The sequence below is a fragment of the Chlorocebus sabaeus genome, chromosome 11, assembly GCF_047675955.1.
Source record: "Chlorocebus sabaeus isolate Y175 chromosome 11, mChlSab1.0.hap1, whole genome shotgun sequence".
Lineage (NCBI taxonomy): Eukaryota > Metazoa > Chordata > Mammalia > Primates > Cercopithecidae > Chlorocebus > Chlorocebus sabaeus.
In genome coordinates this window covers 4,082,522-4,103,646 of record NC_132914.1, presented here as the reverse complement: position 1 = coordinate 4,103,646, position 21,125 = coordinate 4,082,522, and the positions used below count along the sequence as shown (strand labels likewise).

At 39.6% G+C, this 21,125-nt stretch overlaps 1 protein-coding gene across 12 annotated transcripts in view; it reads left to right on the top strand.

Moving 5' to 3' along the window:
* PARP11 (poly(ADP-ribose) polymerase family member 11) overlaps positions 1–21,125 on the top strand; it is a 152,293-nt gene that overhangs the window by 44,426 nt on the left and 86,742 nt on the right. For 4 of the 12 annotated variants that reach the window (XM_007967263.3, XM_007967264.3, XM_007967260.3 and 1 more), the window contains 2 exons: positions 3,873–4,024; positions 5,623–10,117. The exons of 7 other annotated variants lie outside the window; for them this stretch is intronic. In XM_007967263.3, the coding sequence (XP_007965454.2) occupies positions 3,873–4,024; positions 5,623–5,939 (469 nt within the window). In that variant the 3' untranslated portion in view covers positions 5,940–10,117. Of the gene's footprint in view, positions 1–3,872; positions 4,025–5,622; positions 10,118–11,007; positions 15,272–21,125 lie in introns of those variants that run through there. One more of the 12 variants, XR_012094428.1, reaches the window with a different exon arrangement.

Sequence of the window (21,125 nt, the reverse complement as noted above, 5' to 3'; positions counted from 1 at the left end):
GAGGGCCAAGGGTCCAAGTCTGGAAGGGATGAACAGAGGAAGAGAAGACCCAGGGAGGGAACTGACAACCACAGAGAGTGGGAGAAAACCAGTAGACGATGTAGTCACAGAAGCCGGAGGGAGAATGTGGTTTACACAAGTAGGTGCCATCTGTGTGATTACATACTGAAAAGATGCTAAGTAGGATAAATTTGAAAAGTTCCTTTGCATTTTTCAATAAGAAGGCCATTGGTAACCTAGAGGAAAGCAATGTTGGTAGATATCCTATTGTGTATACAGCAAATGTTGACAGCTTTTTCAAGAAGTTTGGCAGTGAGGAGGGTGAGAGATGTGGGAAGACAGATCATGTGGGGTTATTGTTATTTTTTAAAAATTTAATCATGGGAGAGAACTGAACATTGTAATTGGAAAGGACCGATGGAGAAGGAGAATTTTAAAGACTCTTAGAGAAAGAGTGGAAGGGCAGTTGATGGATTCCAGCTCCTGAAGACGTGTGATGAGATGAAATTCTGAGAATGTATGTCAGGAAGGAGATAGAGAAGCATGGTCCAGTTGTGTTTACAGATAAGTCGAGGTAGGGGATGAAAAGAGGAGTTAGGTTAAGGAGTTCCTTCCTGATACCTTCCATTTCTTTTGTGAGGGAAGAAGGGAGGTCACCTACAGAGAATAAAGTGTTTGGGAGGTGTTGATAAGAGGAAAAGGAAAGGGGAAAGAGGAGATTTGAAATGGCCACTGTGGATAATGGGGTAGAACGAGCTATCTTGGGAGCCATAGGATTTCTGTCAGCATTGAGGGCTTAGCTAAAGTATGTGAATTTATGGGGCAACCCATGTTGTGTAATGTACTTCAGAGTACAAATGGAAGGGCAGATATGGAGATGGTTGGGTTGATCCACAGCTGGGAAGCATAAGGCAGCAAGGACATAAGAGCATCTTATTAATAATGTGAATTTAGATCAGAGATTCTCAAACCTAGTTGCAGGTCGGAATCGCCAGTGGAATTTGCTAGCAAGTAGAGACATCTGTCACCTGTCACAGATCTACTGCATCAGAACCTCTGGGTTCTGACATTTTTTCCTTAAAACAGTTCTATAAGTGGTTCTGATGTTCGGCAGGGTGAAGTGTGTTCTAAATCTAGGTAGACTTACTTTAATCCAGAGCATGGACGTATTCTTGCTGCAGTGCAGAACATGTGCTTACACACTTTAGCCAGTTTGGCACTCTAGTCCCTAAGAGGTGGATCATTTTGAGACACTTTGAGAAGTGGGTGTGACAGTACTTTGAGTAAGTTCAGGAATGACTGTGGATCTGGGCAAAGGTGGGCAGGGTTGTGAAGAACTTAGCGTAGGTCTGTGACTTTCCTTGCAGATGTAACTAAAGTTCATGAGGCCCTGGAATTCGACTTTAGCCCTTCTGGAACACCAAGGTCATAGTCTGTGAATGTCCACATTTCATGGCTGCCTTAGTAGTGGGAGTAGTGGGCACTAGAACAGACTGTGCCGTGTCTAGCTTGGTTTCTCACTTGATAGTTGTTGAGAAAGTTTCTTTTCATGAAGACAAGATGGAGAAATATGTGCTGGTTGCTGGTTGGTATTTCAAAGAGGAAAACTAGTAGCCAAAAAGTCTTATGCAGAAGAGTAACTCGAATGGCATGCATGCTTTCTTCTTGGGTCCTTCAAAATTTTTATCAGAAACTTGGATGAAAATGCAGAAGGTTTGCTTATCACACTTGTGAAAGATTCAAAACTAGGAGGGGTAGCTTATGTGTTGAGTGAGTGAATCAGCAGTCAGAAAGACCTTGGAAGGTTGAAACAGTGGGTAAAAACAAGTATTATCTTTTTTTTTTTTTAATTAAAAAAATTTTTTTCCTTTGTTTTTATAAAGGAAACAAATGCACATTGTTTTAAAAAAGTGAGAACATAAAGTTCTAAAAAAGGAAGTTGGTATAATTCTTAGTGAAAGCATGCTGACTTTTTGTGCAGTAAACATTTGCTAAATGCACAACCTTCTAAGGTCGTGCTTAATGGTCTGAAAAGACTATCACAAATAGATCAAAGCATATACATTTAAATTTTGATACATACTGCCAAATGACTCTTGAGAAAGACCATATGCATTTTCATTTCTGTGTCCATTTAAATGCAAATATCCATTCCCAAACATACTCATCAAGCTCCATATCATTTATAGAACTCAGTCTGTGATACGGATATTTTACTGTTATTTAATTTTTACTTTTTAAATTACTGTATCAAGTAAAACTTAACTGAAATAAATCTATTACATTCAGTTTATAAATCAGTTGTACAAATTTAGCAAGCTAAGAGAGGTCTGGTTTGAAAAAGTCTGGGAGTTTGAACTGACTACACACTCAATCATGGTGATTATGGTGCAGTTCACTGCCCTGGTACCAAAATGCATTCAGTGGTGTCGGTGCAGTCAGTGCTGTCTAATGATATCTGGACTGTTTCTATTTCATACCAACATTTATAAACTAGAAAGTATGCAGCAGATTCTTGTTAACTAAAGACTGTTGGGATAAAGAAAGACCTAGAAGCTATGCTATGTCAGGAGTAGTTGAAGGAATGGTGTATATGTAACCAAGAAAATAAAGCCTAAGTAGGTGTTCATAGTTATTTTTGGATATTTGCAATGTTGTTTTGTGTAAGAGTGAATTGAATTGTTAGTGTTTGTAAGAGAATAATAAAGACCAATCAGTAGAAGTAACGGAAGGCAGATGTTGGTTTGGCGTTGGGATGGATGTACTTTCCAACTATTACAGCTGATCACAAATAGACGGTGCTGTTTTGCAAAGTGAGCAGTTGATGGATTGAAGCAGGCATGAAATAGCTATCAGAAGTCGGGGGAGGGGATTCTTTTTCATTTTTAAAATATGATTTTTAGTTTCAAGAATGAAAATGCAGCAAATAGTTTACAGACTCCCGTGTATCTACCTATCAGATTTAACATTTTGATACTTGTCACATTTCCTTCCTCTTCACACAGATACAGGTGAAGTGTTTACTCCATCCCTGTCCTACTCTCCTTCTTTCCTCCTGAGATTGGTATGGTGCCTTATTGTTTGTATTTTGTAATTTTTACTACCTGTGTATGTATACCTACATAATACACGGTATTATTTTGAGTTCTCTATCTCTTTTTGCAAGATTCTTTTTACATTAAATATTACTTTTCAAGATTTACTATGTTAATGCACATAAATCTACTTCATTACTTTTACCTTTTATATATAAATACATGACTGTGTATTCATTTCTCTGTGAAATAATTTTAGGCTGTTTTCAGTTTTTGTTTTCTGTTATAATCAGTCTTACATTAAATATGCTTTTATGTATTAGGATAGATTTATCCTTGGGAAGAGGATTAAACTGGATGGCTTAATGTCCCTCCCAACCCTACGGTGCAAAATTTAATCAACTGAACCAAAATTTTCTAGTTTCTGAGGATAAAAAGCATATGACATGGTCCCTGCTCAAGGAATTCACTGTCTAAAGTCTCTGCGAACGTTGTAGTACTTGTTTGTTGTCTCAGTTTTAGGCGTCTATAAAGCTTAGCTGGTTTAGACAATCAATTACGTTTACGAAGTTGGGGCATATCATGGGATAACTATAGTTTTTGGCATAATTTTCAACCATAAGTTTCAGTGTTAACTAATAATTTTTGATGAGACGATTTATGTGTCCAAGAACGTTTGAAATTATTTCTTTTCTAGACTTGCTTTGTCCACTTATTATTTATATTAAAGTATTTTCTGTTTGGCCCTTTCTGTTGAACCTTGCTCATTAAGATGAACAAATGCTACTTATGGTATATTTCTGTGTGCTTTTGTGTCTGTGTATATTGTGTTTTTAGGAAAAAGGCTCAGCTCAAGAAAAAAAGAGGTGTGCTTCAGATTAATGAACAAATGCTATTTCATGGTACCAGCAGTGAATTTGTAGAAGCAATCTGCATTCATAACTTTGATTGGAGAATAAATGGTATACATGGTGCTGTCTTTGGAAAAGGTAATTATCAGAACTCCAGGTCCAGTTTGAGTCCTAGGAGAGAGTTTCCTCTTTTTAGAGGAATATAAATGTAAATAAAAACTGCTTTATGGCAGATATATAGAGAATGAGAAAACAAATGGATTATAATTGCATTGTTTACCAGAATAGGTACTAGTGTTTTTGTTTTGTTTGGTTTTTAAGAAAATGATAGGTAAGGATATTAGTGAGCAATAAGGAATAGTGGGGGAAAACATCACATTATTTATAATGTTGTGAAAATCCAGGTTTTTCAATTTATGTCTGGTACTCAAGCAAATTAAGGAGAGAGGTGAGGGAAAAGGAACGGAATGTACATTTCATTTTCTTGTACTTACTTTATACCTTACCTCCAGCAAGAGAACTGACTACTATTTAGGATCAGGATATGCTACATTTTGAAAATGTAAATTAATTTTTAAAATAACTACTAAAAAGGCCATTCCACTTATTTAACTGTAAGGAGGTCAAGGTGTTACATAAATCCCATCAGCGTTAGGTAAATATGAGACTTTGCAATTCATTTCCCCATTTTTTTAGAGTAAGAATGCCCTTAATGATGTCTATCTCTTGTGATGCCAACCATTTCAGAAGAGTTGGCTGCTTTGTTGAGTTTTCATGTGCAGGCAGTGAGCCAGTAAAATCATTTTTGTTTTGGAATGCTCAGATATGAATGGCATTATACTCTCTCAGAAATCTTTTCATGGATATGGGATTCTATTGTTTCCAGAAATATTATTGAATTGTTATCCCGCATCATAGAAATATGGTTTCTTGGGGTTTAAAAGAATCCCTGTGGGCCATCGGTTTCCACTGTGCTCTCCAGAGCTTTGCTGGATGCTGACAAGGGAGCAGGGTGAGGAAGTGGTGGAAGGAAACAGAAACAGGAGGGAGGGCCAAGCAGTAAAACTCAGGGCCGGGCATGGTGGCTCACGCCTGTAATCCCAGCACTTGGGGAGGCCGAGGCAGGTGGATCACCTGAGGTCAGGAGTTCAAGATTAGCCTGGCCAACATGGTGAAACCCTGTCTCTACTAAAAAAAACATAAAAATTAGTTGGGCATGGTGGCACGTGCCTGTAATCCCAGCTACTCAGGAGGCTGAGGGAGGAGAATCGCTTGAACCTGGGAGGCGGAGGTTGCAGTGAGCCGAGATCACACCACTGCTCTCCAGCTTGGGAGACAGAGCAAGACTCCATCTCAAAAAAACAGAACAAAACAAAACTCAGGTCCAGCCACACTTTTAATCATTGAACCAGTTTTATCAGTTTTATTAATTGGTTTCTTTGTAAGATTTATTTTAAAAAGAGAAGTCTGGTAGCTATATTTTGGTGGGGGCAGGGGATGGTGTTGGTGGTGAGGGCTGGTATATACCAGCAAATCTATTCCTATGGTAGTCTATACCACAGCTGTCCATAACAGATGGATTTCTATTCTTCTCTTAAAGATCTGCGAATGAGGAAATTCCACATCTACTTTTATTATACAATTCTATGCATCTGTTCTCCTGACAAAATGTTTTTGCTTGTTTTTAATATATTCTTCAGAGTAATCTTGGCTTTTCTTGGTCCTCTTTGTTTAAGGAACCTATTTTGCTAGAGATGCTGCTTATTCCAGTCGTTTCTGCAAAGATGACATAAAGCATGGAAACACATTCCAAATTCATGGTGTCAGCTTGCAACAGCGGCATCTGTTTAGAACATATAAATCTATGTTTCTTGCTCGAGTGCTAATTGGAGATTACATAAACGGAGACTCCAAATACATGCGACCTCCTTCCAAAGACGGGAGCTATGTGAATTTATATGACAGCTGTGTGGATGATACCTGGAACCCAAAGATCTTTGTGGTTTTTGATGCCAACCAAATCTATCCTGAGTACTTGATAGACTTTCATTGATTTCACTTCCAAATCTCAGTGGTCAAGGAAGCTTTATTCTTTTTTGCAGGAAGATTTGCTCTTCAGCCATCTAGCCACTAAATGTTAATTATCTGATACTTTTGAAACAGATATGAAAAACAAGTGGCCTCCATATAAAAAGACATACTGACTTTAAGGTTGGTTTTTGTTGTTTTGTTTTTGCCTGTTTCTTGTAGTCTTGTTTGTTAAAAATTAATATCATTGATGTTTTAATACATAGGGGTGAAAGATACCATTCAAAATGGAATCAGCTGAGTCTCAACTAATGTGGTCATTGAGATCTTTAAGGTTTACATGTGTGTTATCAGGATAAATGATTTTAGTTTAAATGGACTTATTCGTATAAATGTTGAAAAAAATATATAGACATAAATGTGTCCCTTTAGAGGAATTGATCCTTTGTAAATTGAATTCAGGTAGTAGTATCATCCACCAATCCATTCGTTACTTTGTTGGTCTTCTGAAGGGGGGATTTGAAACTCTGAAACAGCCTGAGCACCTTGAGAGAAATCAGAAACAAGGCAATTATTTGCAGTGCTGTCATTACAAGTCAGAAGCAGAAAATCAAGGTAGAGTGTCCTGCTTTCCAGTTGCCTCAGGATAGCAGACTGCAGCCTTAGACTTGCTCCTGTCATTCTCCTCTATCTCCTACATCTGAATTGATCATTGCTGCAAAATATCATTAGCCTACACTTCATCCATCAGGGTTCTTGGATTCTTAGACCACGACTTGGTGTGCAAGGTGTTTATTGCATCTTCAAAGTGAAACTTTAAATTATTATTCAAACATTTATTTTCCTTTTGTTTTCAAAAGAATCCCTACAGTGATCACTTCTAAGATTTTTTTTTACCTTCTCCTCTGCAGCACACACAGCTATTCAACAATGATTTCTAAAATTAATATTTCAAATTTATATCTCTCCATTTTGAAACATTATAGAAAGCATGGGATGCTTGAGGCAAATCTGGTTTCTCCTTTGAAGTAGCTATTGACAGCCTACTCTCTTGAAAAGTTAGATGTAATTCTTAATCATGTTTAGTGGAAATTTGTTTATCTGTTCCATCTGTTTTGCTGTTCCATTGTAAGGAAGATGAGAAGTGTTGGGACAGCTTCCTTCCCCTAAAGATTTTCTAGCAGAGGCGAGACAGCAGTTTGGCAGGCATGTTGTATAGGAGTTAAGTACCAGATGGGGAATTGCCCATGTGATGGTTAAGAGTCTCTCACATTGATTTCCTTTCTTTTCTCCTCTTCTCTCCTCTTCCTCTCCTCTTCCTCGTCTTTTCCTCTTCTCTTCTCCTTTTCTCTTCTTTTCCCCTTCTCTTCCCCTTCTTTTCCCCTTCTCTTCCCCTTCTCTTCCTCTTCTCTTCCCCTTCTCTTCCTCTTCTCTTTCTCTTCTCTTCTCCTTTTCTCTTCTCTTCCCCTTCTCTTCCTCTCTCCTCTCCTCTCCTCTCCTCTCCTCTGTTTCCCTCCCTCGTTCCCTTCCTTCCCTCCCTCCCTCCTTCCTTTTTCTTTTTTTTCTTTTTGGTAGAGTCTTGCTGTATTGCCCAGGCTGCAGTGCAGTGGTGCAATCTCAGCTCACCGCAACCCCCACCTCCCGAGTTCAAGCAATTCTCCTGCCTCAGCTTCCCCAGTTACTGGTACTACAGGTGCATACCACTATGCCCAGCTAATTTTTGTATTTTTAGTAGAGACGGGGTTTTGTCATGTTGGCCAGGCTGACCTTGAACTCCTGACCTCAGGTGATCCGCCTGCCTCAGCCTCCCAAAGTGCTGAGATTACAGGCATGAGCCACTGTGCCCAGCCTGATTCTCTATGATTCTACCTTTAAAAGACAGCACATCTACCAAGCCTTTTTCAGAAAGCTTTTCTCTTAACTCTTTCTAATACTGAATTTTCTCTCTATTATCCTTACCCACTTCTGGCTGACAATTAGTGAACACAATTTAACTTCTTAAAAAAATCCCGGTGTCTATGCTTATATTGCTCACTTAAATCATTTGAATTACAAAGGCATCTACAAATAATAAAAGTAATGAGTGTAGACAGATTAGGGATCGTAATTCTTCAAGTGCCATCCATCCCAGATTTCCATTATAGCCCAGCATGTGTGTAATTGTGCAGTGGGAGGTAAGTAGTACCCAGGACATTGCATGTACAATACTTTGAAACAAAGTGGCAACAGAGATTTCCTGACTCAGGTATGTAACCCAGCTGCTGGTTTAGATGAAGTGCTGAGAATATTTAGAAAAAGCACTTTAAAAAGCATCCAGAGATTATCATGAAAATAATTGGAGGCAAAGTCACTAGGCTGCCTTGTGAGAGGCAGCACACCATGGTTGTAAACCCGTTCACAAAAAACAATGTTAGAGACATTAGGAATTCAGATTTTGAAAATCTTTCTTTCTATTTATTTGTTATTTACATACCAAAAAACCACATTAAAATAGTCCTCCCTTCAACATGGCTATCTTTTTTCAAGTTTTATATGCATACCTCTCTCAGCACTTAAATGGAATAACTGTTGCAGCATTTGGGGGTTGTTTTTCTTTTAGACATTTGCAGATCTTATCTCCGGGTGACTGGGGGCCCAGAGTTAAGTATTTGTTAGGCAATCTCTGCGAACTGTGACCTTACCTAGTTGGCTTATATGAAATATGTAGAATGCGCTGCAGTAGCCATTGTAAGAAAGTACTGTACTGGTTTTTTGGGGCTTGTTGTTGTTGTTTGGTCTGAGAATGTACTGCCAACCCATCTTTTATAAGAGAGAACTGATTTTGATACATATTTTAAAATATGATAGTATAGAGTTAATGGATGTTAAAATTTTATTTCTTTGTTTTGGTAAGTAGATTAAATTGAGGATCATATGATCAGTACATTTGAGAATTATATGACCAGTATATAATAATACTGGACATAACCATTTGCTGTCTTTTCCTGTTATCATCACATAGAGTGGGTGGGAAGAATGAATAGAAATCACTCTAAAATAATGAAAAATGGTTTTTAAAACTCTATATTGATACATTCCAGCTGAAAATGACTTTTCTTTTTCACTTTGGTGATATCAGCCTCAGGGTAAAAAAAAAAAATGTGTTTATAAAAAACAGTTTCATAAATCTTTTAGTTATAAACAGAAAAGTTTTATATCAGTGTGTCATTTCATTTCTAGACTGTTGATGGTGATGATAATAAAGAATTTGGAGCCAATTTTGATATATGAATGTATTGCTTTTACATGTGATGATTAAAGCTCTCCATTAGCAGTTCTTGGTTGTCTGTGTATATCATATATTTGTTTCTGTGATTTATGTATCTCATCTCCACCTTGTATTATTCAAACCTAAGTTTTCAGCTCAATCTTAGTGACCCCAAGGAGTTTGTTGCCTGTAACCATATGTACCCCACTTGCAGATGGGGGAAGTCTCTTGTTCTTAGTTTGAATCATCATGAGCAATAGCTAATCAAATGGGAATCATTAGAAATAGCTGATCTATGGGAAAAATCGTTTACTGTGTGCTATTATAAAAAAAAAAAAAATTCCCCAAACAGGCCAAGAGTTGGCATCTGCAGCGTTTTTTATTCTTGGTGTGCTCCGCTGGCTCAGAGGAGCAGCTGTGTAGGGTGTGTCTACTTTCACCCAAGGAGTATCCTTTCTACAGTCCATCTAACCTCCAGCCACTCGCACTGTGTCTACCATCATTCCTGTTGAAGCGAGTTAAACATTCTGTTGAACCTTTGGCAAGCAAGGATGGCATCAAAGGCTATCCTCATGTTCGAACTGAGAGAAACGAGGGGCAGAATGATTGACTCATTGTGATAAAAATTCAATTGAGCTTTGATTGTTGATCTAGAAGTGCTACATCCTTACAAATTCTGTTCTGTAGCCATTCGAGTGTTTGTGATTATCTCCCAAATTGCTAGGAATAACATGAGAAACAGTCTTACGGTGATCCTACTTGTGTAGCCTCCAGATATTCCACTCTGCTTAAGGATTATTTGTTTATTTTCAAATATTTCCTTTTGCTTAAAACAAAGAGAGTCAATTTCTAGATGAAATTATACACTCTGTACTTGTAAAAGAGATAAAAGGTAATGAAAAGTAGCAAGGAAAGGAAAAACAAAACCCTCATCAAGAATTAGTTTTGGTTAGAAACTTTAACAAAGTGATTTTAGTTATTTTTATCCCTTTGCACTCTGCAGGAAGAGTTTTGGTGATACGAGATAGTCTGCCACACTTTCTTATGAATCATTTCATGATGTTACTTGGGGCAACACAGATGGAAGAAATGAACATTTCAAAGAACTATGAAATACATAATTATTTGCAGGCTGCTTGATTAGTGTGAGTAATATATGCAGGGAGAGGTGAGCCCTAAATATCCAAGAGAGAAGTTGAAAGTTGATCTTTTATCCTTCACTTTTTAGCAGTGGTAGTTTACTTCTCATGTTTTCAGAAACTCTAGGATGGAAGGTGGTTTGGGAACTCATGTTTCTTTCCTCCTGTCTCCTTCCTATACTGAGCTCTGCTTGATCCATCCCAGGTAAAAAGATGTCTCAGTTATTTCTAAACCCAAACAATAAATTCCTCGTAAATGATCTGAGTCTCCTGCTGTAAAATTATGTAATCCATTTGCTCAGCTGTAATTGCTTGGCTTTCGTTTCTCAGCACTACAGGCCAAGAACCTGGCTATTAGAATTCTCTCACTATGTGGCTGTGTATCTAAGAATTTAGCGCTCTTACTTATTTTTAGGTGACTTTTCATAACATTGGAACATAGGTTTTATGCCAAAGACATTTGTGTTTTCTGCAGCTTCTTAGCATTGCTGGAGCCTCTACCAAGAGGTTATACGGTAAGCTGATTCTGACTCTGTGGCTTATGCTGACTTCATGATTGTAAACCAGCTTAAGGAGAGTCACCATCCAGAATTTCATTAAATCATCTTTGCAATATTGATTATACATCCAGACTGCACTTGTGTTTTCCTGTTCCTTTTTAAAAATACCTTTTCCTGAAGGGCTCATTACGCTTTAATGTCTCCTAGATAACATGTGGAAGCTGTAGGCATTATAAGCCCACGTTTGATGAACAGTCTCAGAGAATCAGCGTGCAAGCTCATTTCCTCCACTTTATTCCTTAAGAAGAAGATCAAGCCTCAACTTGGGAGCCAGCTGATCTGAATTTTATTCCTGGCTTTGCTGTTTGATTCAGTGTGACCTTGGATAACTCACCAGAGAGGGAAGGTTCACTTTTCAGAAGGTGAAGTTTATGAAAGACCAATCAGACTCTCATTGAAAGAAAAAGACCTGGTGGAGCACAGCTAGATTTCTCTAGGCAACATCTGACCTGACTGAAGATGATTTTTGAGTTTGGATCAGGAAAATACAGTAGCAGGGATCATGATGCATTGAGAAGAAGCAAGGGCTTGCAGTAGGAAGGAAAAAGAATGAACATGGTTGTCCCTGAAACTCTGCCACTAATTAGTTTCCCCACTCCCCTTCTAGTTCACAACTCTGAATTTTTGTGGCGTGCCAGGCACTGAACAAGTCAGTCATGGCCTCTGCTTTCATGGGACTTGAAGTCTAGCAGGGAAGACATAATGAACTGTAATGACAAGAATGATGAAGTTTCCTGGAGGGGAAGTTCAGGCCACTGTGAGGCTCTGACAGAGGGATTTCACCTGGCCTCGGGAATGATGGAAGGCTTTCCTAGGGAGTGACACTTGAATGTGAAGATAGAAAGATAAGTAGATGTTAATTGAGGGAAGGAGGATTTTTATCCCCCAGCCACACCCATCTGTGCCATATCAGGCTTTGAAGAGATGAGAAAAACCAGATATGGGTAGAAGCAACGTTGGAACATTGTTTTTATCACTAAAACAAAGATGGCAGAATCAAAGCCATTTAAATTGTGTTGCCCCAAACCCCTGCACCTGGTCCTGGAACCAGCCTTACGGGAACCAGGACCCAGCAGTAAGAGCTATGTGGAGAAGGGATTGTGAAGATTTTATACAGTTTAAGGGAATCAAGAAGCTTATTGGGTAAGGGAGTTCCTTCTTGGCCCCCATGCCTTTGCTTATGACTTTCTGCCTCACCCTAGAACACACACTCGTATTCCTCCCTCTTGAAAACTCTATTTGAAGCATGGGCTCTGGAGTCAGATGTCCAGGGTGATTCCTGGCGCCAGCATTTACCACCTGTTTCACTTGAGCAGGTTGCTTAAGCTCTCTGTGCTGCTGTTTCCTCATCTATAAAATGGTGATGATGATAGTGTCTACCCTAGAAGGCTGTTGTGAGAACTGGATGAAGTAATGCTTGTAAAGTGTTTGGGATGATGCCCGGCACATAGTCAACCTGAGTAAATGCTAGAGAGTGTTAATACGTAAGGTCTCTCCTCTTTCAAGAAGTCTTCTATGCCTAATACAACCCTCACAGGCTAGGATTCATACGGTATTTATAGTGTACTTGGAGGTAGGGACATAACTTTTTTTTCTTAGCATTTACTTGGTCAGTGCCCTTTGGCCAAAGACCACCGGGAGCAACCCTGTAAGTTAAACAAATTAGGTTCATTACTTATGGCAGCCAGAGAGCACACACCCGCAGAGGAACTATGGGGTGTCCCGGTAGGAGGGTGCAAGAAAGAACTTTTTGTAGGATTTGGGCTTTGGGGATTTGGGGGAGGGTCTGAGGAGTTAGGATTTCACTCTCATTGGATGCTGTCAGAAAGCAGGGGCAATTCTATAATTTGGCATGTTCATAAATCTTATCTACAGAGAGGGAAGTGTAGCTGAGGATAAGCTGTAATTAGCAAAACAGAAGCAGTGGTTCATCTGGCTGAGAGAAGTGGTGTTTGGTGTCCTGTGGGTGGCACAGTGACCTTATTTTTGTCTGCTCTTAGACACAATTATGAAATGACCTTGTTTTGTCTCATTTTATTGTGGTCTTAGAATAACCTTATCAGAGGTTGGTTTTCTGTGAGATAGTTTAGGTTCATCAGAATAACATACCTTAGCTGTGAGTACCAGGCTAGTTTCTAAATGTCAGAGACTGCTCTTTTTGTTCTCAACTTGTCTAACTTTTGTTTGGGCTACTTTTCTTCCTCCTGGGAAATTGTAAGAGAATGTATTTACTCATTCAACAAACCGCCAAGTGAGTACCTGTACTCCATACCAGGCACGATCCTAAACACAGGACACAGTAGTGAAAATGCTGCCTTCAAGGTTCTCAAAGTCTTGGATAAAACTATGTTTCAATTAACTGTGTTGCTAGTTTAAATGCCTTCTTATTCCAACTTGTATCTGGATACTTCCAATGATTAGGAAATCCTACATTTTGTAGACAGTTCTGAATGCTAGAAAATTGGTTCTTACGTTGATCTGTAATTTCTTTTTTCTTTCTTTCTTTTTTTTTTGAAATGGAGTCTTGCTCTGTCCCCCAGGCTGGAGTGCAGTGGTGCGATCTCGGCTCACTGCAAGCTCCGCCTCCCGGGTTCCCGCCATTCTCCTGTCTCAGCCTCCCGAGTAGCTGGGACTACAGGCGCCCGCCACCACCCCCAGCTAATTTTTTTGTATTTTTAGTAGAGACGGGGTTTCACCATGTTAGCCAGGATGGTCTCGATCTCCTGACCTCATGATCCGCCTGCCTCAGTCTCCCAGAGTGCTGAGATTACAGGCGTGAGCCACCGCGCCTAGCCTTGAGCTACAGTTTCTTTCCTTGTATATTCCACTGCTTGGGTCTATGTCTGTACATTAAAGACACTGAGAACGAGTTCCCTGCATATTCTCTAGCTGTTTACGTAGTCGACCCATGGGTGATGTAGGTGAACTCTGGATTTTCATGATTCAGTGCTATGCTGACTGCTCTTACATTCTTCTCAAAAGAATATTTTAATTCAAGAAACAATTTAACATTGATTCCATTTTCCACATGGCCTTAGCGTTTAGGCCTATTTTGTCCGACTGAAGGACAGACTACATTATCAGGGCTTTTCTAATCAAAGTGTTACGTAGGCAGTTAGGTGCTACTGCGCGTGAGAACAGCAGACGCTAGGTGGCAGCATCTTGCCTCGGAACTGGCACAGCAAACTGGGAGCTGAGTTCATTAGCTGCATTTTAGAGAGCAGAGTCAAAGGACCTTCCAGAAGTTACCTAGTCCCTGCCACCAGATGGGACAACCCCTGGTCAAATCCACCGACATAGGTATTTATCCTGTTTATAATAACTGCTAGGAAAAGTGCGCATCTTACCAATAGGAACCTAGTCTAATATTTTAGAATTTTGCCTGGTGAAATTCTTCCCAAATAACCATACCACATACTGTCATCTAATCTGTTTTCCTTCTTTCCTCAGATGAAATCACATTAATTTAAGTTGATTTAGAAAAAGATCGTTGGCCGTTTTCTGAGGCCGTACACACAAAGACCGTTACCAGTGAGTTCCCTGTCAACCTTACTTCTTCAGCCCACCCGTCCCCACCTTGCCAGAACGATTCTTCATCCCCTAACGTTTTTCTGACTATACTCCCCAGCTGCTTCTTTACCTCCGGCAGTGCCTCCTGGCTGTGTTCTCCATCGTGCTTGAGTTATGGAGCCCCTAAGTTTTGCCTGCCTTCTTGGCACAAATTAAAGCTCAGGTTCTTAACATTGTAAAGTTAACACCTCAGAACACAATATGCCCTCTGAGCTATGATATTCTATGCTCTTTTTTAAAAAATGTGTGTCAGAAAAGATGGGCCATAAACTTAGCTTCAAGTTGAAACAGAGGACATATCAACTCCAGATGTTTCTGAAATCCGTCTCTCAAAGTCTTAGGAGTTGAACTGGTATACCACAAATATTTTAAAGGTATAATTTTTATACTCTTCCTACAAAATTGAGGTGAGCCCAAATAATTTGTGACTGTGGAAGACAAGAACTGAATGCCTGCGATCATGTTTCCAGAACCAGGCAGAGACCCCAGGCAGTGTAGTTCCCAGTCTAGTGATCTATCTTCCAATGTAATCGTGTTGGGCTACCGCCATATATGCAAGATCTTAACACTGATATTGTTCATTTAAAGAGTTTTTGTAGCAGGAGAGGAGCATCGTAAAAGGTCTGTGTCAGGATTTTGTGTTTGAAAAGCAATGTGTTCTAATAAAAAACAGGTTTTAGAGTCAGGTGATCCTAGCAACAGACCCAGATTTGCTACTTTCTAGCCATGTAGCCTTGGAGAAGTTGACTAGCTTCTCAGAACTGCTGTTTCCTCACATTTTAATGCTGTTATGAGAATTACCTGAGTCTGTGTGAGTATATGGAGCACTTAGCACAATGTCTGACATATGCTACTTGCTCAAGACTTAGATACCATAATCAGTGCTGGCTGTCCTGTTCCAGGAGAAGGGCCTCTGTGGGGCCATTCCTAATACCATGTGACAGAAGTGAAAAAGGACAAACCCCTGATAGTCTGAGAGAAGTCATACTGCAGTGGCATGGTGTCAGATCTCACCCTATTCTTTGCTTCTCAAGAAACGTAAGTAAGGAACTTGGCATGCAGGGGAGAAAAAACAAGCCACAGAAAGGCGAGGCAACATAAATGAGAACAGATCTGTGATTTTGAGTTCTTAATGTCCATTTCCCGTGGCTTCCAGGCATATCTGTTTCTCATCCATTCCAGAAAACCGTTTGTGGGCCAAGGGGGTGGACAGGGTTATGGATAAGGATAGTATGATTTTGTATGTCTCTTATATTTTCATTGCCAATTTCAACAGAAGCAGCAATAGTCACCTGATCCTTTTATAATATCTAGATTGTCATAGATTTAGTATATATTTTCACACCCAAGGAAAATAAAATATTTCTCCATTTTGGACTAATGACAGGGAAAATGGTTCAGAAGTTGATGACAGTACTGATGGTGGGTGCTGCAATAGAATTGGATAAATTTGAAGTATTATGGATGGAAATAATGAAAACAAAGGAAACATTCATTATCCATTAATTAACTGTCATTTCTGGAAGGAAGGAAGAAAGAGAGGAAGAAAGCCTTAGTTTTGTTATTGTGTGGTTGCAGGTATTAAAACGACCAAATGAATCTTAAAATTAGAAGTTTTTAATTGTTGATTTAGTCATTAAATATTTATTTACTATCCACTATGTGCCAGCAGTTATATGTCAGGCCCTGTGCTGGATTAACATCAAAGATGAACAAGGTGTAGTCCTTACCTTCCAGAAGCTCTCGGCCTACTGAGGAGACAGTTATGTAACCAAACAGATAATTCCATGTGCTAAGTGCTGGTCAGAGACGTGAATTCCCTATCATGGGAAATGCAGAAAGCCAAGGGATCAGATATTCCTGGAGAGCAGGGTAGGTGTAACCTACGGGTAATAAGGCAACATTTTACCCTAATCTTGCAGGAAAATACCATGTGACAGAAGTGCAAAAGGACAATCCAATCCCAACAAATCACGGGCCAATGTGTAGAGCTAGGAAAGGGCCCTGTGTGTCTAAGTAGTGTGTGTAGCAGCAACACATGGTCATGTGGGGAAAGCAGGGAGTGGGAATGGAACAGAATAATTTGGGGAGACAAAAAAAAAAAAAGTTGAGCCTGGTTGGAAAGGGATTTGTATTTTAAGTTAAGGAGTTTGGGTTTTGTTTGAGGAACTGACCAAAGTTTTTAAGAAGTTGGGGCACAGTTTGTAAGTCTGAGTACGCAGAGATGTCATCAGTGGAGATGAACAATGTGGAAGACAGAACGTGGTTGGAGAGTGTGGTGGGCACTGCTCCTTTTTCCTGGAGTAGTGGTGGCAACCTGTTCTTCTCCCCTGCTTCAACTTGTGTATGTGAACCTAAGAAGAGCTGCTTTCCACCCCTGCCCCTGCTCCCACCTTTTAGAATACAGAACGCTATCTCCTTATCTATGGTGATTGTTCTAGGGGTGCATACCAGATGCAAGCTAGTTCAATCATAGTGTCTCATACTCTACCCTGGTCCACAGTGTTTGGCCTAAGTATGGATGTGTGACCCAGTCTGACCCCTTCCCTAGTATTTTTGAATTTTGAATAGTCACTAAGGGAAAGCTGATGATAGATCTGGGAAGTTGCAACTCTCGAGATGCTAGTGGTTTTGTCTTTTATATGTGTAAGAAGCTGGTATTCAGTAGGGAAAACTGAAACTAGCAGACAGAAGCAAATATGAGAGATAGAAGGAGAGTTCTGGTGGCCTTTTGGTTTCTGATTTCAAGCATCCTGAAGCTGGCTTAATTCCTGCCATGGTTTGGTTAACATAAGCTAATAAATTACTGTTTTTGCCTTTGCTGGCTAGTGTTTCGGACACACCCATTAGTCCTGACTAATGATAACAGGAAGATAATTAACTCAGATTTTGATATATTACGTTTGTGAAGACTTCTCTAGATGGTAAGGCGCTCAAGAGAAAAGTCAGGGCTAGAAATACAGATGTAAAAGCCACCTGGAGATCAGCGGTTGTTAAAGCTGTAGAAGTGGCTGAGTTGACCCAGGTAAGTGTGGAAAGTGTTGAGAGGCCAAGGATGGAACCTTGAAGAATGTTAACATCCAAGAATATGCAGAGGAGGAGGAACCAGCTGTTTCTAACTCACACCATTTCTGATTTTAGCCAGCCCTTCCAATCTTACAGTCCTCAGTGGGAAGAAGGTAGTCTATTAAAATTCATTATGGCTTTTGGACTTTTTTTTTTTTTAACTGCTCCAGGCCACATCTGAAATGTGCCTCATATAGCTCTCAGTCATTGGAGTAAATATAAGTTTCTCCAACATATTCCTTCCTGTATTTGAAATCCAAGATCTTATAACCTAATGTCTTCTTTTCAGTATTAAATCCCTCCCTTCTTTCAGCCATCCCTCGTCTGATAAATTGTCAGATTGTACTGATGTCTTTTAAATGTCTGTCCATGTTGCTTATGAAGGGTGACATCTGGAACACACACTGTATTTGAGCTGTAATGTGACTGTCACAGAGTACAGTGGAACTAATGTGTCTTCCTGATATTAACCTCATACTGGTTGCACTATTGAGGAATATTGCACTTGTCACTAACAAAAATATTACAGATTTTTTTTTTCTAAAAATTTCTAGAAGCCCAGAAAAACAGAATCTATAATTACATGATTGAGGTTTTGAACTTAAAGGCCTTTACACTTGTTCCTGTTCAATTATTTCTTATACAAAAGGGTAATTGCTGTAGCCTAATATATGTGTAAATAATTAGAAGCAACATATCTGGCCAAAAATAGGGTAATGTTAAATATAAACACAAGATGGAATATCATGTGTCTGTGAAAATGATCTTTCTGAAGAATATTTAATGACATGAGAAAGTGCTTAGTGTATAATGTTAAGGAAGATGCAGGGTTTAAACCATATGTAATAAATTGTAAAAGTCCTTTCACTGGGAAAGGACTGTGACTCAGAGGTAAGAGAAGCAACGTCCCTGTTAAATTTTATCTTACTGGTATTAACCCGTTATTCCAGCTTCAAAAAAGCTTTTTTTATCTTAATTCTATTACCCAGCTATTAGTCATCCCTCTCTCCTTTGTCCAAAGCTATCCAAAAATTGGTCTACCAAATAGGACATAAAGTGTTTATACTATTGGGCAAGTATAGAGGTCTGCGGTAAATATCCATGGATGCACTTGAGTTTTGGGTTACAGTAACCATACCTGGATATATTATTTAATCACTAGATTAGTCTTTTGCAGGATATTATTAGAAAATACATTCAGACTGAAAGGTGCCTTTTTAAATTTTTTATTTTATTTTATTTTTTTTGAGACGGAGTCTCGCTCTGTCGCCCAGGCTGGAGGGCAGTGGCCGCATCTCAGCTCACTGCAAGCTCCGCCTCCCGGGTTCACACGATTCTCCTGCCTCAGCCTCCTGAGTAGCTGGGACTACAGGCGCCCGCCACCTCGCCCGGCTAGTTTTTTGTATTTTTTAGTAGAGATGGGGTTTCACCATGTTAGCCAGGATGGTTTTGATCTCCTGACCTCATGATCCGCCCGTCTCGGCCTCCCAAAGTGCTGGGATTACAGGCTTGAGCCACTGTCCCCGGCCTGAAAGGCGTCTTAAAAGATCATTTCCTCCCATCTCTACACCTCTATTGAGGTTTGGTATTATACTTTTTTAGGAAGAACATTGTCCTAGTTTGGGCTACTGTAGCAGAATACCACAGACTGGGCAGCTTAAACAGAAACATTTCTCACAGACCTGGAGGCTGGGAAGTCCAAGATCAAGGTGCCTGCAGATGTGATTGCCTCCCAAAAGTTTTACCTCCAAATACTGTCACATGGGGGATAAGATTTCAACATATGAATTTGAGGGCGTTTAGTCTGTAGCAAATGTTATTGCCCAGGATTCCCATCAGTTGCCAAAAGTCAAAAGTCCTGAATTCGTTGTGTACCTTGGTATATGATTTTGACCAAGACACTTAGCCAACACTCTTGCTTTCCCTGTCAGCAAAATGGGATTTGCTGTACGTGAAGGTCCCCATGTCAATCTGCTCCGAGGAGACAAGCTACGATACAAACAAAAACGGGATTTGCTGTATGTGAAGGTAGATTAGAACAAAGGTCTTTTTATCTTAAAGGTTAAGTGCGTGGAAAGAACCTCTGATGGAATTCGAGGAGTACTGACAGCACGGTGTGGAAAATAAGAGAGAAAAGCAAAAAAGGAAGGTGGAAATTCTGACAAGGAAATGAAGATGCATATCCATGAATGTTTTTTGTTTTGATGATAGCAAAAGGATATATTTACATCCTATGTAAATATTGTTTGTACTTAACAAAAATCTAGTTTCCTTTCGTAGAGTTCTTAAGGGACAGAAAATATATCTGTCTGAACACCATTTAGACAGGTAAATGATGAATGAGTTACCTCTGAATACCTCTTGAAAGCTGGTGTCTGTCAAATGTTGAACTTCTGGGAGAGAAGTATAACAAAATACAAGGAAGCTTAATGGTCAATATTTGCAAGTAACAAAGTACTCCTTAGATTGGAAGTTACTACCTCAGCAGTGGGCAATATTACCCCAAAAATAGTAAGAACTTTGTGGTTTAATATTACTACAATTTGAGGCATATTATCTAAATGATTTAAGATGTGATAAATTGTTTCCAGATTTTTATCCAGTGCTATGGTTTGAATGTTTCTGTCCCCTCCAAAATTCACATCTTGGAAACTTTATCATCAGCACAACTGTTGGGAGGTAGGACCTTTTGGAAGGTGTTTAGGATTAACACTGCTATAAAAAACACTCTAGGTAGTGGGTTTGCTCTCTCTTGTTCTACCTTCTATGTGAGGACACAGCAAGAAGGCCCTTACCAGATGCTGGCACCTTGATCTTAGAGTTTCTAGCTTCTAGAACTGTGAGAGAACTGTCAGGTTTTTGGGGTTTTTTTGTTTTTCTTTTTTTCTTTCTTTTTTTTTTAATAGCAGCACAAAACAGGCTAAGAAACTCAGGATTTGTTTTAATCGGGTACTTTAAGATGAAAGACACAGAGTTTGAAAGAAGTTTTCTTTCTTATACTTAAGAGAAAGGTCCATGCCATGCCATGCCATGCAGGGCCACGTGGGGGAAGTATCAGGGTCAGTCAGGAGGCAGAAGGAGGAGAGAGGGGAAAGCATGGCCCAGAGCATTTATTGTGGTTTTCCAGGGAAGTAATGGATGAGACAAGGAAGGCAAATATGAGCAAGTTTGGGGGTTGGATAGTAGTTTTGGTAATTTCAGCAGCCCTGGGTTATAAAAGTGGTCTCTGGTTGTTTGATACCTGGTCCTGTGGTGATTTAGAGCAGGGGAAATACTGACTTGCTGTATGAGAGTTAGATAAAGTTGTGGTTGGAGATAGGGCCTTGGATTGGTTAGTGTGCATATGAAAGACACCCTCAGCAGAGTCCTTTGCTATCCAGGAATTAGCCAGCCCTGGGAGGGCCAGTCTGTCCTTGGCCAACAGGGCACTGTAAAATATAGAAAATAAAAGGTATGATTAATATACATACATAAATGTAGCTCTTTAAATAACTGACAAAATGAGATCAAATTAGTTAGGACTGAACTAAAATACAGTCTTTATTTCTCTCTTTACTCCTCATTTTGCTGCCTGATTCTCCCTAAGAAGATGACTATCTGGACAGGGCACAAATTTCCCTTGTTCTCTA